At 35.4% G+C, this 15,643-nt stretch overlaps 1 protein-coding gene across 1 annotated transcript in view; it reads left to right on the top strand.

Moving 5' to 3' along the window:
- The window catches only part of NEMF (nuclear export mediator factor), a 51,376-nt gene that overhangs the window by 31,345 nt on the left and 4,388 nt on the right, over positions 1–15,643 (top strand). Inside the window, exons 18-27 of the mRNA XM_059373148.1 lie at positions 970–1,032; positions 7,297–7,409; positions 9,406–9,463; positions 9,944–10,002; positions 10,093–10,213; positions 11,330–11,609; positions 12,329–12,371; positions 12,514–12,563; positions 14,147–14,300; positions 15,506–15,583. Of these exons, the coding sequence (XP_059229131.1) occupies positions 970–1,032; positions 7,297–7,409; positions 9,406–9,463; positions 9,944–10,002; positions 10,093–10,213; positions 11,330–11,609; positions 12,329–12,371; positions 12,514–12,563; positions 14,147–14,300; positions 15,506–15,583 (1,019 nt within the window). The remainder of the gene's footprint in view (positions 1–969; positions 1,033–7,296; positions 7,410–9,405; positions 9,464–9,943; positions 10,003–10,092; positions 10,214–11,329; positions 11,610–12,328; positions 12,372–12,513; positions 12,564–14,146; positions 14,301–15,505; positions 15,584–15,643) is intronic.

Here is a 15,643-nt window from a genome sequence, read left to right as displayed (position 1 = left end):
CACCACCTCACTGTGGTTGAACCCTCAGTGTGGGGTGTCTGAAATCAATAATCAGAACTAATTCGATGTCCACTGAAGATCCCAAACCAGAAACGGAAGAAACAGGGATCAGGTGATTACATGGGGCTTAGGGCTTGGTCTCTTGTTTTCTGTAGCTCTATTAATTGGGAGCTGAGCCTTTCTTGGAGCACTATGAGTTTTCCTCTTTGAATTTCAAATCCCAGACAAACTGTCATGGCAAACAGTGGCTGCTCATTTTACCTTTTAGGAACTGTGCACTTTCTTTTTCCCTTAAAAAAAGAGGAAAGATCTGACTTTTGCATTTGTTTGTTCATTTGGTTATTCATTGGTATCAAATACTTAGAATATAACTTGAAACCATCATTGTGGCTTACAAACCTTCTGGCTTCTTCTCCAGCCTCATTTCTTACCACTCTGGCCTTAGTGGTCTGGCCTTCTGACTCCTCTTCATATATGTCAAACATCCATGGTCCTCAGGACCTTTACATTTGCTAAGATAACTCATCTCCATGTGTCTCTCACCCTCTAGTCTAGATTGGCTTACATGGTAACTCAGCAAGTTTGTGAGAAAAATAGGAAACACACAAGGACTATTAAGTGCTAGGCTGAGAATTGGCACTTGGTCCCAAGGCCACATTCCGCCAAGGCAGATCATGGGACAGACCCAGACACAAGGGATGGGGAAGTGACTCCACCTCTTGAAGAGAAGCTTCAGGGTCACAGAGCAAAGAGGTATGGATAGCAGAGGAGAGAGGAACTGACCATTTTTGTAATCTATCATATTAGCATTGCTTTCCTATAAGGAAGCCTGTGAGAGCTCTCCTAGGGGTGGGAAATGAACTTTTCTTTATAGGCCCTCTTATACCCTTTGGATTTTGAACCCATTAAACCCATTAAAAAAAAAAAAAGAAACAGGACTTAAAGTATTATTTCTCATTTGTTTTTAAGGGGACATTTATGTACATGCTGATCTTCATGGAGCTACTAGCTGTGTAATTAAGAATCCAACAGGTAATGTATTTCTCTTTATTCAGAACTTTAATTTCTTTCTTTAAAAAATTTTTAGTATAACTATAAGACAAAAATTGTTAATTGTTATTTTAAAGGACACTTTATAATGATAAAAGTGTCAATTCGTCAATAAGATATAACTATTATATATATTTTAAGGGTTTTTTTATTATTTATTTATTTGTCAGAGAGTAAGAGAGGGAAACACACACAACACAAGCAGGGGTAGTAGCAGGCAGAGGGAGAAACAGTCTCCCTGCTGAGCAAGGAGCCTGATGCAGGACTTAGTCCCAGGACCTGGGATCATGACCTGAGCCAAAGACAGACACCCAACCAACTGAGCCACTCAGGCGTCCCAGTCACTAAGACATAACTATTATAAACATTTATGCACCCAACAACAGAGCCCTAGAATTAGCCATGAAGCAAAATCTGTTAGAATCGAATCAATAGTAGATCAACAGTATTAACTGTTGAATAGATTAACAGTAATAATTCAGGACTTTAATACCTCACTTTCAGTCATGGGGAGAATAACTAGGTGTAAGATCAACAAGGAAATAGAAGATTCTGACAATACTGTAAGTTAACTAGACCTAACACATATATCTGGTATCCTCACCTAATAATAATAGACTGCTCAAGTGCATCTGGTATGTGCTCTAGGTTAGATCATGTAATAGTCTATAAGACAAGTCTTTAGAGCTACTGAAATCATACAGAGTAATCTTTCTGACCATAATGGAGTGAATTTAGAAAATTTCAAAAATTCACAAATGTGTGGAAATTAAACACATTCAAAAGTAACCAATGTCAAAGAGAAAATGATAGGGGAGTGTTTAGAAAATACTTTGAGATGACTGAAATGAAACACAATTTATCAAAATGATATGAGTTGCAGCTTAAACAGTGCTTACTGAGAAGTTTATAGCTGTAATGTTTATATTTAAAAAAGAAAAGGTCTAAGAAATGACAATGTATACATAAGCTCTAGAAAAAGAAAAGCAAATAACCTATAGTAAGGAAAAGAACTAATAAAGTTTAGAGCAGAAATGGGGTGCCTGGGTGGTTCCGTGGGTTAAGCCTCTGCCTTTCGCTTGGGTCGTGATGTTGGGATCCTGGGATTGAGCCCCATATCGGGCTTTCTGCTCAGTGGTGAGCCTGCTCCCCCCTCATTCTCTGCCTACTTGTGATCTCTCTGTGTCAAATAAATAAAATTAAAAAAAAAAAAAAAGTTTAGAGCAGAAATAAGTGAAACAGAATAGATAAAATCACAGATAAAATCAGTGAAACCAAAGTTGGTTCTTTGAAAAATGTCAACAAAATTAATAAAACTTTAGCTGGACTGACCAAAAAAAAAAAAGAGAGAATATTCAAATTCCTAACATTAGGAACACAAAGGGGAATATTAATACCAACTTTACAGAAATGAAAAGGATTTTTAAAAAATTCACTAGCTTCCTCTTAGAAAACACCATTTTAGAAATAATTGTATGGTATTCCATGTGGTAGATGTGTAGTAAGACAGCAGAACTCTGTTTTCTCATAAGTGGCTTCTTGAACCAAAGAAGGAACTTTTCACTGTGATAAAAATTAGATCTATAGTCTATATCTGGAACATGTATTAAATACCTTTGGAAGCTGCATTTGCTGAGGGGAAAAAAGATTGTGAGGGCATGCTACATACAATTGTATAGCAACAAATTAAATGATCTAAATGAGACCGGCTCGTTCCTAGAAAGACACAGACTACCAAAAACTGACTCAAGGAGAACTAGAAAATGAAAACAAACCTATAACAAGTAAAGAGATTGAAATAGTAATTTAAAAACAACAACAACAACAACAACAGTGGGGTGCCTGGGTGGCTCAGTGGGCTAAGCCTCTGCCTTTGGCTCAGGTCATGATCTCAGGTTGCTGGGATTGAGCCCTGCATTCGGCTCTCTGCTCAGCAGAGAGCCTGCTTCCCCCCACCCTCTCTCTGCCTGCCTCTCTGCCTACTTGTGATCTCTCTCTGTCAAATAAATAAATAAAATCTGTAATAATTAAAAAAATAAACTTAAAAAAACCCCAAAAACAAAAAAAGCAAAAACAAAAACCTAGGGTTGCCTGGGTGGTTCAGTGAGTTAAGTGTCTGCATTCATCTCAGATCATGATCCCAGAGTCCTGCTTCTCCTTCTCTCTCCGCCTGCTGCTCCCCCTGCTTGTGTTCTGTCTATCAAATAAATGAATAAAATCTTAAAAAAAAAAAAAAAAAGACCCCAAACAAAAAACGTGCTCACAAAGAAAATTCTAGGCCCAGGTAGCTTCACTAGTGAATTCTGCCAAACTTTTTTAAAGAAGATTGAATACAAATCTTTTACAAACTTCCAAAAAAAATTGAAGAGATGGGAAAACTTCCTAACTCATGCTATAAGACCAGGATTAGCCTAATAACAAAACCAGACAAAGACATCACAAGAATTGGAAATTAATAGACTAGTATTGCTTATGAATAGACAAAAAAATCTTCAATGAAATACTAGAAAGCCGAATTCAGTAGCATATTAAAAGGATTGTACTCCATGACCAAGTGGGATTTATCCCAGGAATGCAAGGTTGGTTTAATGTATGAAAATTGATACAGTACAGTGTTAATAGAGTAAAGGACAAGAAGCACATGATCATCTCAATCGATGCAAGAAAAGCCTTTGGCAATAATGCAACACCCCTTTATGATAGAAAACACTCAGCAAACTTAACAGAAGGGAGCTTCCTTATCTTGGTAAAGAACATTTATCAAAACAAAACAAAAGAACATTTATAAAAACCCACCGCTGACATCAGACTTAATGGTGAAAGACTGAAAACTTTTCCCTTAAGATCAGGAAAAAGATAAAAATGTCTGTTCTTGTCATTTCTATTCAACCTTGTATGGAGGTTCTAAGTAGGCCCTTAGGTAATAAAAAGAAATAAAAAATATCCACATTGGTAAAGAACAAGTAAAGCTGTTCCTGTTTAGAGATGGCATGATCATATATATTTAAAACCTTAAGGAATCCACCAAAGATTATTAATTAGTAAACAAGTTTAGAATGTTTGGAATACTAGGTCATTATATATAAAACACTTGTATTTCTTTTTTTCTTTTTTTTTTAATTTATTTTTTTGAGAGAGATTGCACACACACGAGTTGGGGGACAGGCAGAGAAAGAGAATCTCCAAACCAACTCGTAACACATAGAGTGTTATGTAAGCCTAAGCTGGGCTCCATCTCACAACCAGTAAGATCAAGACTTGAACTGAACCAAGAGTCAGATGTTTAACCAACTGAGCCACATAGGCACCTCAAGTCAGTTGTATTTTTATATACTTGCAGTGAACAGTACTAAAGTAAATTAATAAAACATTCATTTATAATAGCATTAAAAAGAATAAAATATTTAATAAATTTACCAAAAAGAAATATAAGACATACACCCCAAACTATAAAGCATCATTGAAAGAAATTAAAGAAGACAAATAAATGGAAAAACTTCTAGTGTAAGGATTGGAAGTCCTAATGTTTTCTGATGACAGTACTTTGCATATTAATCTATAGATCTGATGTAATGCCTCAGAATTCCAGCTGACTTTTTTTTTGCAGAGATGGATAAGTTGATTCTAAAACTCACACAGAAATGCAAAGGACCCAGGTCAGCCAAATCATTTCTAAAAATGAAGAACAAAATTGGAAGACTCCCACTTCCTGATTTCAAAACCTCCTACAAAGCAACAGTAATACAGATAGTGAAGTATTGGTATGAGGATGGACAAATAGATCACTGAAGAGAATTGAGATTCCTCATTTATAGTCCATTGACTTTGGACAAGTGTATGAAAGCCTTCAGTGGGGATAGAGTAATCTTGTCAACAAATGGTGGTTGGTCAGTTAATATCCATATACAGAAGAATAAAACTTAGATCACTGCTTCACATCATTTATAAAAATTAACTTAAATACATCAAAAACCTAAACCTAAAAGCTAAAACTATAAAACTGTTAGAAGAAAATGAGGCATAAATTTCATAGTGAATCAGAAAGTCATTTCTTAGATAAGACATCAAAAGCATAAGCAACAAACAGGTAAATTGGACTGAAACACCTTAGTTCAAAGGACACTATCAAGAAAATAAAAAGACAACCAACAGAATGAGAGAAAATATTGGCAAGTCATTAATCCGGTAAAGAACCAGTATCCAAAAAACTCTTAAGTCTCAACACTAGAAAGGAAAAAAAAAAAAAAAACAAAAAAAAACCAGAAACAATTTAAAAATGACAAAGCATCCAAATAGGTTATTTCTCCAAAGATATAAGAATGGCTAACAGGCACATGATAAGAGCTTTGGCATCGTTCATCATTAGGGAAATGCAAATAAAAACCACACTGAGATACCACTTCACACCCAGTAGAATAGTTACAATGAAAAAATGGGCAAAACAAGTGTTGGTGAGGATATAGAGATTGGAACGCTTGCTATGCTGCTGGTGGGAATGGAACATGATGCAGCTGCTATAGAATAGAGTTTGGTGGTTCCTCAAAACATCGAACATCAAATTTACCATGTGACCTAGCAGTTCCACTCCTAGGTCTGTGGACGGACATACTAAATTTGTTTGCAGATATACTTCACAGCATTATTTATAATAGCCATAAAATGGAAACAACCTACGTGTTCATCAGTTGATGACTAATCAAGATGTAGTATATTGATATAATGGAATATTATTCAGTCTTAAAGAGACACTGGTAATTAACAAGGAAGAACCTTGAACACATGATGCTAAGTGAAAGAAGCCAGACACATTTGATTCCATCAACATGAAATTCCAAAATAAGCAAATCCATAGAGACAGAGTATATTTGTGATTGTCAGGGGCTGGGAAAGTGGAGAATGACTATTAATGGATATAGGATTTCCTTGGGGATGATGAAAATGTTCTGGAATTAGTGGTAATGGTTATATAGGTTTATGAATATACAAAAACCCACTGGATTATATACTTTAAAAGGGCAAATATGGTATGTGAATGATATCCCATTAAAAGATATTTGAAATTAACTAGGGATATATTATTAATATGCTTTTCATTTTGATGATTTAGGTGATTTGTACAAATTCTGGAAGTCTTCAGACTTTGAATAGACTTCTGAATTCTATCTGGAATGAAATTCTATCTGGAATGAAATTCTATCTGGAATGAATTCTATCTCACTTATTAGTATAAGTGAGAGGGCATTTCTTCTCTGATATGTTAGAACAATTGAAAGCCTGCTTTGTAAATATGTTTTTGTTGTTATTTATTTTTTATCTTACTTTAATACCATTATAGCTAACATAGAGTTTTATGTAAGTTTCAGGTGTACAATTAGTGATTCAACAATTCTGTGTATTACTCATTAGTGCTCAGTAAGATAAGTGTATTCTTAATCCTTTTCACCTCTTTCACCCATCCACCTACCCGACTCCCCTCTGATAATCATGTTTGTTCTCTAGTTAAGAGTTTGTTTTTTGGTTTGTCTCTTTTTTTGTTTGTTTGTTTTGTTTCTTAAATTCCACATATGAGTGAGATCAGATGGTATTTGTCTTTCTCTGGCTTATTTTTCTTAGCATTACATTTTTTAGATGCATCCATGCTGTTGTTGCAAATGGTAAGATTTCATTCTTTTTCATGGTTGAATAATATTCCACTGTGTGGACTCTTTATCCATTCATCTTTTGACAGACGCTTGGGCTGCTTCTATAATTTGACTGTTGTAAGTAATGCTGCAGAAACATGGGGTGCATATATCCCTCCAAATTAGTGTCTTCATATCCTTTGGGTAAATACCCAGTAGTGTGATTCCTAGATCATAGCGTAGTTCTATTAGTTTTTTGAGGGACCTCCATACTGTTCTCCATGGTGGCTGCCCCAGTTTGTATTCCACCAACAGTGCACAAGGCTTCCTTTTTCTCCATGTCCTCGCCAAAACTTGTTGTTTCTTGTGTTTTTTTATTTTAGCCATCCTAACAGGTGTAAAGTGATAATAACTTATGGTTTTGATTTGCATTTCCCTGATGGTGAGTGATACTGTAAATACATTGTTAATAAAAAACAGTAACTTCATGTAATATTGAAATTTAAATGTATCATTATTTAAGATGTAAGAGAATCAGATCTGTCATGCTGCATGTAATTTTCATATGTTGCTGTGTATAAAGTCTGTATGTGGGTACTGAAGCATTGCAGTGTTGTTCCTACAGGAGAACCAATTCCCCCTCGGACCTTGACTGAAGCAGGCACAATGGCACTTTGCTACAGCGCTGCTTGGGATGCACGAGTGATCACTAGTGCTTGGTGGGTGTACCATCATCAGGTAATAAGGGCTGTGGTCCTTTTTCTTAATTTATTAAGAGCTACTGTGTACCAGGACACGTGGGTGGCTTAGTAGGTTAAGCGTCTGACTCTTGATCTCAGCCCAGGTCTTGATCTCAGGGTCCTGGGTTCAGGTCCCACATTGGGCCCCCAAAATACAAGAAATAAAAAAGCTATTGTGTTCCAAATTTTGAGGGTATAGACATGAACAGGTGATTTTGTGAACAGCTGACATTTTGGTGCTGGGGAAGAATACATAAACAATGTCTGGTAACAAATGCTGTGAAAATTTTTTCTTAAAGCTGAGTAGGCAGTAGAGAGTGATAAGGGCTACCATTTTGAATGAAGCATCAGGGAAAAGTAAGATGTGAGAAGACACCTAAATGAAGAGAGCGAATGATTCATGCAGTTACACAGATATGATTAGTGTTTCAGTTATGACTGGCGTACTGACCTAAAAGATCTTTCTGCTCTTCATCTTTGTTGGAATTTTTTGATCTCTCTTTGCCCTTCCCAAAAAATAGCTATATCTGGTGTTTTAGTTATTCTCCTTCTTAAATGCCATTTTATTTGATGATACTTTAACTCCAATTTTGACTTCACATCGCTGTTTCACATTTTCAATAATTAAAGTTGATAACAATGTACTTTTACAAGGTCCTAAAGCTATGCAGTAAGATAAAGAATTCAGTATTATTATCCTACCATAGTTTCATTTTACATCTATTTATATTCATTATTGTCTGCTGTGCTGTGATATTGTGTTTTCAGGAAATTAGTATCACTTCTGAGATGATATTTTCTGCCTCAGTACTGCTATAAGTGGCTTTAATTGTTTTATTGAATTTTTGAAAAGATTTTATTTATGTGACAGAGAGCGAGAGAGGGAACACAAGCAGGGGGAGTGGGAGAGGGAGAAGCAGGCTTCTTGCTGAGCAGGGAGCCTGATGTGGGGCTTGATCCTAGGACTCTGGGATCATGAACTGAGCTGAAGGCAGATACTTAATGACTGAGCCACCAAAGTGCATTTGAACTGGTTTTTTAAGGTTGAAATTAGTGTGCTTTTAACCCCTCCAGTATTTATGACAAAGATACTCTCAGATCTGGGGGTTTCACAGATAATATAAAATTTCATTTTTTTATTTTTTAAAGATTTTATTTATTTGACACATAGAGCATGCACAAGCAGGGGGAGTGGCAGGCTCCCCACTGAGCAGGGAGCCCAATGTGGGGCTCAATTCCAGGACCGTGGAATTATGACCTGAGCCAAAGGCAGACGCTTAACTGACTGAGCCACCCAGGCGCCCTGATAATGTGAAAATTTTAAAATATTGTGCAATTATCTCATTTTGCCAAATTAGAATATATTTTTTAAAAAATCTACTCTCATCTATATTTCCTAAAATGAAAGGTTATTTAAGTACCCCAACAACAGTACCTCAGGAAAGGATTTTATTTAATAAATACAGTTTTAGGGGCGCCTGGGTGGCTCAGTGCATTAAAGCCTCTGCCTTCCGCTCAGGTCATGATCCTGGGGTCCTGGGATCGAGCCCCGTATCGGGCTTTCTGCTCAGTGGGGAGCCTGCTTCCTCCTCTCTCTCTGCCTGCCTCTCTGCCTACTTGTGATCTCTCTGTCAAATAAATAAATAAAATCTTTAAAAAATAAATAAATACAGTTTTAGTAAATATAGCTTTATGATATAAGCTTATTAAACTGTCCTTATTTTTCTCATTATATCTCAAACTAGAGGAAACATGTGGACAAGGTCTGACTCTAACCCATGGCATTTGAAAATTATTGGTGTAGTGTATCCTTCATTATTTCTTTTCTGTTACTGCCAAAGGTATATCTGCCTTGAAGAGATATTTAGCATTGAGAATTTTTATACTAAATTATAAACTTTTTAGGAGACAGTGCTGTTTACTTGTCTATGACGTTATTGAGTGAAAATTTTAAAAATATATTTCTTATGACAACAGTATAATGTGTTCCTCAGGTGTCTAAAACAGCACCAACTGGAGAATATTTGACAACAGGAAGCTTCATGATAAGAGGTAATGACTTGTTGGTGGATTATGGAGATGGTTTGAGGACCATTGCTAATAATATTTTCAAAACAGACTATTCTGATTTCATATATGAAATATCTTTATTTCATATATGAAATTTGTTATGAAATAAGGAATATTTTGTGCTTGCTGTGGCAAATTTAGCGTTTGTCATGTTATCTTCATATGTACTTTTCTTGATGAGAATGTGCTTTCACATAAAGTTATAAGGGTAAAAATGTATAGCATGACCTTTTTTCTAAAAACAGATCATTCAGGGCTTGACTAACTCAAAGATGAGAGCAAGTATTCATATTTTTTCTTTCTTAATTCTTATTCCTATACATAATACCAAATTCTGTGAATGCAAAATGTTCCTTCATGACAGATACAATACAAATTAAATATCATCACCAGTGTCAGGTGATTTGCAAACATAAAATGGAAAAAAGGATTTTTAACATTTATGTTTATTGTCTTTTATAGGAAAAAAGAATTTCCTTCCTCCCTCATATCTAATGATGGGGTTTAGTTTCCTCTTTAAGGTATTCCTCAGTTTCTTTGTTATTTTTTTTTTTCTGATTTTCATGAGTCTTACCTAAAGTTCTGTCAGTGAAAAAGAACTATTTCCATAGGTAGATGAGTCTTGTGTTTGGAGACATCGAGGTGAACGAAAAGTCAGAGTGCAGGATGAAGACATGGAAACACTGGCAAGTTGTGCAAGTGAACTCATATCGGAAGACATGGATCAACTAGGTAGTTTACAGATTTTAATGAAGTAGTTTATAGTGCTCCCTGTTGTCTAGTTTATCTTCTAAGATCTTAGAAGATCATATTGACTTTGGGATCATTGAAATGTCAAAATACAACTTGCTGTTCAATTTTACTGAATTTAGTTTTGGGAAATGTTAAATATACTTGTTCTAGTGAACTATGAAGTATTTAATTAGATCTGTAACAAACGTAAATATATGAAGTAAAACTTTAGTATTTAATGGGTCAAACATAAATGTGTTCAGCAGAGATAGAGCTCAGTTACTTACAAATGAGCATTTACTTTTGGATTTAAGTATCAGAAGTGATACAAAGATGAGTTTATAACAAGTGTAATTTCTCACATGAGAATTTGGCTTGATTTAATAATACATTGGCTTCAAGCTGTGGTTGCTGGAATGAATTTACTCACCTACATAAAAGAACGAGGGAACGTACCCCCTCTATTATTTTTACAGTTATTCTCATAGGGTTATTCCTTTTTAGGACTAATATTGCATTGTTTCGTTTATAACTACTGTTGCATTACAAGATTTTTAAAAATTTTCACCATGTTCCTGACACTGTACAAAGTTCTCTATTTACATTATTTTTTAATGGAATTCTCAGAACCATCTTTGTCAGATGGTGATGGCATCTCCTTTTATAGGGGAAGCAACTAAAGAATATTTTACTACTAAACGGTGTTTCTTTTGCGAAAGTGTGACCACCTTCTGTGTGCCAGTTGTATTACATGTATCGTTTCATTTCACTTCTCATGTGCAAGTTACAATAACAGCAGCAGAACTTACAGAATTACTTCTCTTGTCTTCCTTTTTGGAAATACCTAACCAAGAAAAGTTAAAGTTTTCATTGAAGAAATGGTTGCAATGTCCAAGAACTTTATTAAGTGTCTTGGAGAGCATTTATTCCAACCAGTTCATGATACAAGAGTATCCTTTTGTCTGACTGTCCTTTAGAGATGATCAGGCTTTTTTTTTTTTTTTTTGATCTTTTGGAGAAACGGAGTCAACAGAATGCCTTTTTGAAGTTTTTAAGGTAATCACCTAGCTTTGTTATGTTGGTATCACTCTGACTTTGTTTACGATAACTCTGCAGATGGAGGTGACAGTAGCAGTGAAGAAGATAAAGAGGAATCACACGAAACTCCTGTGGAAGTAGAACTTATGACTCAGGTTGACCAAGAGGATATCACTATTCAGAGTGGTGGGGATGAGCTAAATGATGAACTAATTCAGGAAGAAAGCTCTGACGATGAAGGAGAATCTGAAGATATAGCAAAAGATCAGGAACCTGTTGGTGAAATGAAGGATGAAGAGGAAGAGACATTAAATTATCCTGATACTACCATTGACTTGTCCCACCTTCAATCCCAAAGGTAATTAAAAACGGTTATTTTATAGCTGGCAATGATAGAAGAAATAATCCTTCTAAAACAATACCAAGGTTGACTTTAGTACTTTTACCTTCTATTGTCCTATAGTCTTACTATGTTTTTACCATTTGATTGGGGGATAGATTTCACTAAAGAAATTTCCAGGACCCAGGTAGAAAAATACAGTAAACGTAAAAGTGGCCAAAGTAGGTCAAAATAGAAACAAGTATATGAGTATAAATGCTGATAATGTAAGGAAATTCCATAAAAAATTTGAAGCATTTTAATCTTTAAAGTCTTACTGATCACCAAGTAAAGAATATCATTGTTTTACAAGCTTTATCACTAAGATAGTTAAGAAGAGCTTAGGAATCAGGCCAGAATTGAGTCTTAGGGTATGTGCCTGAGCAAGTTACTCTGTGTCTGAGCTTCAGTTTCTTCCTCTGTGAAAATGGCATATTACTGACCCCCCATAGGGTTTTGGTGAAGATTATATAAAGCATTGGGCAGTGCCTGGCACGTTGTAAGTGTTCAATACATGTCCGCTATTTAAGAATTTATTTAAAAGTGTGAGACGAGCAATATCGTTCTTAAAAATTTTATCAGGTGTGAAGATTTTTAGATTGCCAGTAATTAAGGGTGTGATATGGGAATGTTTGCGGACTTTGTAAATGAATGCCTTTTATAGGCTAGTAGATGCCTCTTTCTGCTTATTCTCATAGGTCCCTTCAGAAATTGGCTTCAAAAGATGAATCTTCTAATATGGTAAGCTATTTTCAAAGTTTTGTGAAGAATATCATGTCTTTCTCATTAAATCATTTTTTATTTTTAATTTTACTTTCTGGAAGATTAATAGCAGTGATGTTATTTTTTATATTTGCTTGTGTTTTTTGTTTTGTTTTAATAGAGTGACAGTAAGTTACAGAGTCGGAGACATTTGTCAGCCAAGGAAAGAAGGTAAACAAATTTGTGTTATCTAACTGGAAAGCATGTAAATTTTTATTTTTGGTTACTGATGATTCAGTTACGATAGGTAACTTAGAGGTTCTAAAGACCTCCCTTATTAAAATTACCAAGATTTAGCATAAAACTTGTTTAGTTCTTAATATTCAGCTCTAATAGGTTTTTCTGTTTTAGGTCCCTAATTTGTCGCTACAGTCAGTGAGATAGGTCAAGTAACATGAGACAGACCCTTTGTTACATAAATATGTGCATTAAATAGGCTGGTTCTAGGATAATATTGGCAGGAATAAGCAGGAATACTTCAAAATGATTAGGAAAGTTTCATTTAATAGAGAAGACTTTTTTTTTTTTTTTTTTTTTTTTTTTTTTTTAACATAGAAGGTCTCAGGAGGCAAACAGAAAGGCAGAAGCAGAAGGAAAGGGACAACTGAGATAATCACTATAGGGTAAGAAGGCTATATAAAGCTAGTAACACAGTCCTTGAAGAGACTCTAGAGTGGAATGGATAATAAACCCTTTTGCTTGAAAAAGATAGTTATTAAACAGTTTCAGCGAACTCTCTGAGGACACAGCACTATGCTAGATACTGAGTACAAAGAGGTAAAATATAATAAAGTTTGTGCCTTTAAGGAGTTTTTGAGTCCTGGATTCAGGAAAAAGCCATACAAATAGGGATACAGTAGTTCAAGAGTAAGAAACGGCTGTGAGTCCAAGTGTGTTGAGAATGCCATCAGAAGTATACCATGAAGATATATCAGGATGTAGGTAAATGAAGATAATAAGGTCAAAGATTTCAAGGAGAATTAGCATGAACAAAGCAGGGCAGGGATTTGGAAGTAATATGCATAGTGCTTTGGGGAAATGGTAAGTAGACTGAGGTGAGAGGGGAAGAAAATTCATGTTTGTGAACTGGTAGATGATAAGACTGACAAAGTAAACTTGGATCAAAAGTGGAGAACTGATTATCAGAAGCTACCTATTTTTAGACTTGATCCTGAAAATGATGGGAAGAACACTTTTGGAAGATTTTAAATGGGAATGTGAGATAGGTAATCTAGAAGTTCATCCAGAACAGTTTATGGGGGAAATGCTGGAGAAAGGCCTGGGTAGGAAGTGATGAAGACCAGGGCTAGCACAGTGGCACTGGGAATAGAGATTACACAGAGAAAGTATCATAGTAATAGGATTTCCCATTCCTCCTTAATCTGTAACATTATCCATTTATTTATTCAGCTAACCTAGCAACATATTTTATTGAATACCTAAGATCTGCCAAGGCCATGCTGTCACAAAAACTACAAATCCCAGTGCCTGGCCATCAAGGGTGTTGAGGCTACTGAGTAAGGATAAGTCCAAGGTGACAGTGTGTGAAGCCTGGATGACAGAAAGAATGATAAATCCATGAAAGAAGAATATTCAGCTTTTCCTATATGCTGATTTGTGCTGCTTTTATACTACAGCCGGTGGTTATGAAGTTAACCAGACACCAAGATCTTTTATATATTGTACATGTTCCCCTTCCCGTGCAGTATTTTAGGACACTAAGAATTAGATGTTCCCATTCCATTTCTATTTAGGGAAATGAAGAAGAAAAAGCTTCCAAGTGACTCAGGGGATTTAGAAGTGATAGAGGTAAAGGACAAAGAAAAAGAAAATACTCTACACATTGAAGCTCATCAGAACACAAACAAAAGTGTCCCAGCTGTGCAGCCAATGAAACGAGGACAGAAGGTAATAAAACTTTGGGGTGTGAACTTAACGTTAAGGTGAGTCTGTGGTTCACAAATGAAGCTGTGAGTTCTTCTTAATTTTTTAAAGTTTAAGTGAAACAAAAGATGTAGTTTAAAAAAATAATCCTATGAGACTTCCTTTAAGTGGAAATTAAAGAGGTAAGATTCAAGGAACATAGAGCTCATTGTTCTGTGTCCCTTTAAGATCATCTAGATGGAAGCTCTCATTTTATGTAGAATAAGAATTAGAAGTATAGACTTTTAGAAGTCTGAATTATCAATCTTTTATAGTTAAGAGTTCTTTGTGTCCTATTTAAAGAAATCTTCAAAAATTAATAAATTTGTTATTTGGGCCCCAGCTAAGATTAATAAGGATAGAAATCTAGGTGAGGCCTAGAGGTCTATAGTTTTAAAAAATTACTAGGTAATTTGGATCTAATTTTATGTAGCCACATAAAAGAATCACCAGTTTAGTGAGAAAATTCAGTTTTAAGAGCCTTTATCCAGCTTAGCTTTGCTGCCTTGTTTCTTATTCCTCTTTATGTAGGTCCTGGCTCCAACCACATGCAAGGACCTGACTATTACCACACTGTCCTGTCTTTCTCTTTTAATCCTGCTTTTCCTGTATTCCCTGATACTATAAAATTTACTTCAGACTTTCAAGTTGTACTTTCATTTCTTCCCCACAGTTCTTGCTTAAGCTGAAAAAAATCTTTCTCTGAATTACCTTAGAAATGTTTTCATTTAGAGTATGTTGCATTTTTTTAGCACTTTTTCGTTTTATTTTCAGTGTTCCAAAATTCATTGTTCATGCACCACACCCAGTGCTCCATGCAATACGTGCCCTCCTTAATACCCACCACCAGGCTCAACCCACCCCACACCCTTCTCCCCTCCAAAACCGTCAGTTTGTCTCTCAGAGTCCACAGTCTGTCATGGTTTGCCTCCCCCTCTGATTCCCCCAAACTCACTTCTCTCCATCTTCCAATGTATGTTACATTAATTTATCCTTACTCTTACATGTGTCGTCTTCTACCAGATGGTAATTTGAGCCTGAGGACGTGGTTTATCCATCATTTTAGCCTCCACATTATTTATTATAATGGTACCTTCTCAGCAGTTTTGACAAGAGCACCTTTTCTTTATAAACATGTTGACATTTTTTAGCTGCTGAATTTTTCCAAGTAAAGTCTTTTGATTTTGTAGAGTAAAATGAAAAAAATGAAGGAAAAATACAAAGACCAAGATGAAGAAGAACGTGAACTCATCATGAAATTGCTGGGGGTAAGTAACATCCAAACCCATTTTCTTTTTTGTTTTTTATTCATTTTTAGATTTCATTTA

This window comes from Mustela nigripes, chromosome 13, assembly GCF_022355385.1.
Source record: "Mustela nigripes isolate SB6536 chromosome 13, MUSNIG.SB6536, whole genome shotgun sequence".
NCBI classification, from domain to species: domain Eukaryota; kingdom Metazoa; phylum Chordata; class Mammalia; order Carnivora; family Mustelidae; genus Mustela; species Mustela nigripes.
Note: the sequence above shows the minus strand (reverse complement) of the source record. Positions and strands in the feature narration are given on the sequence as shown.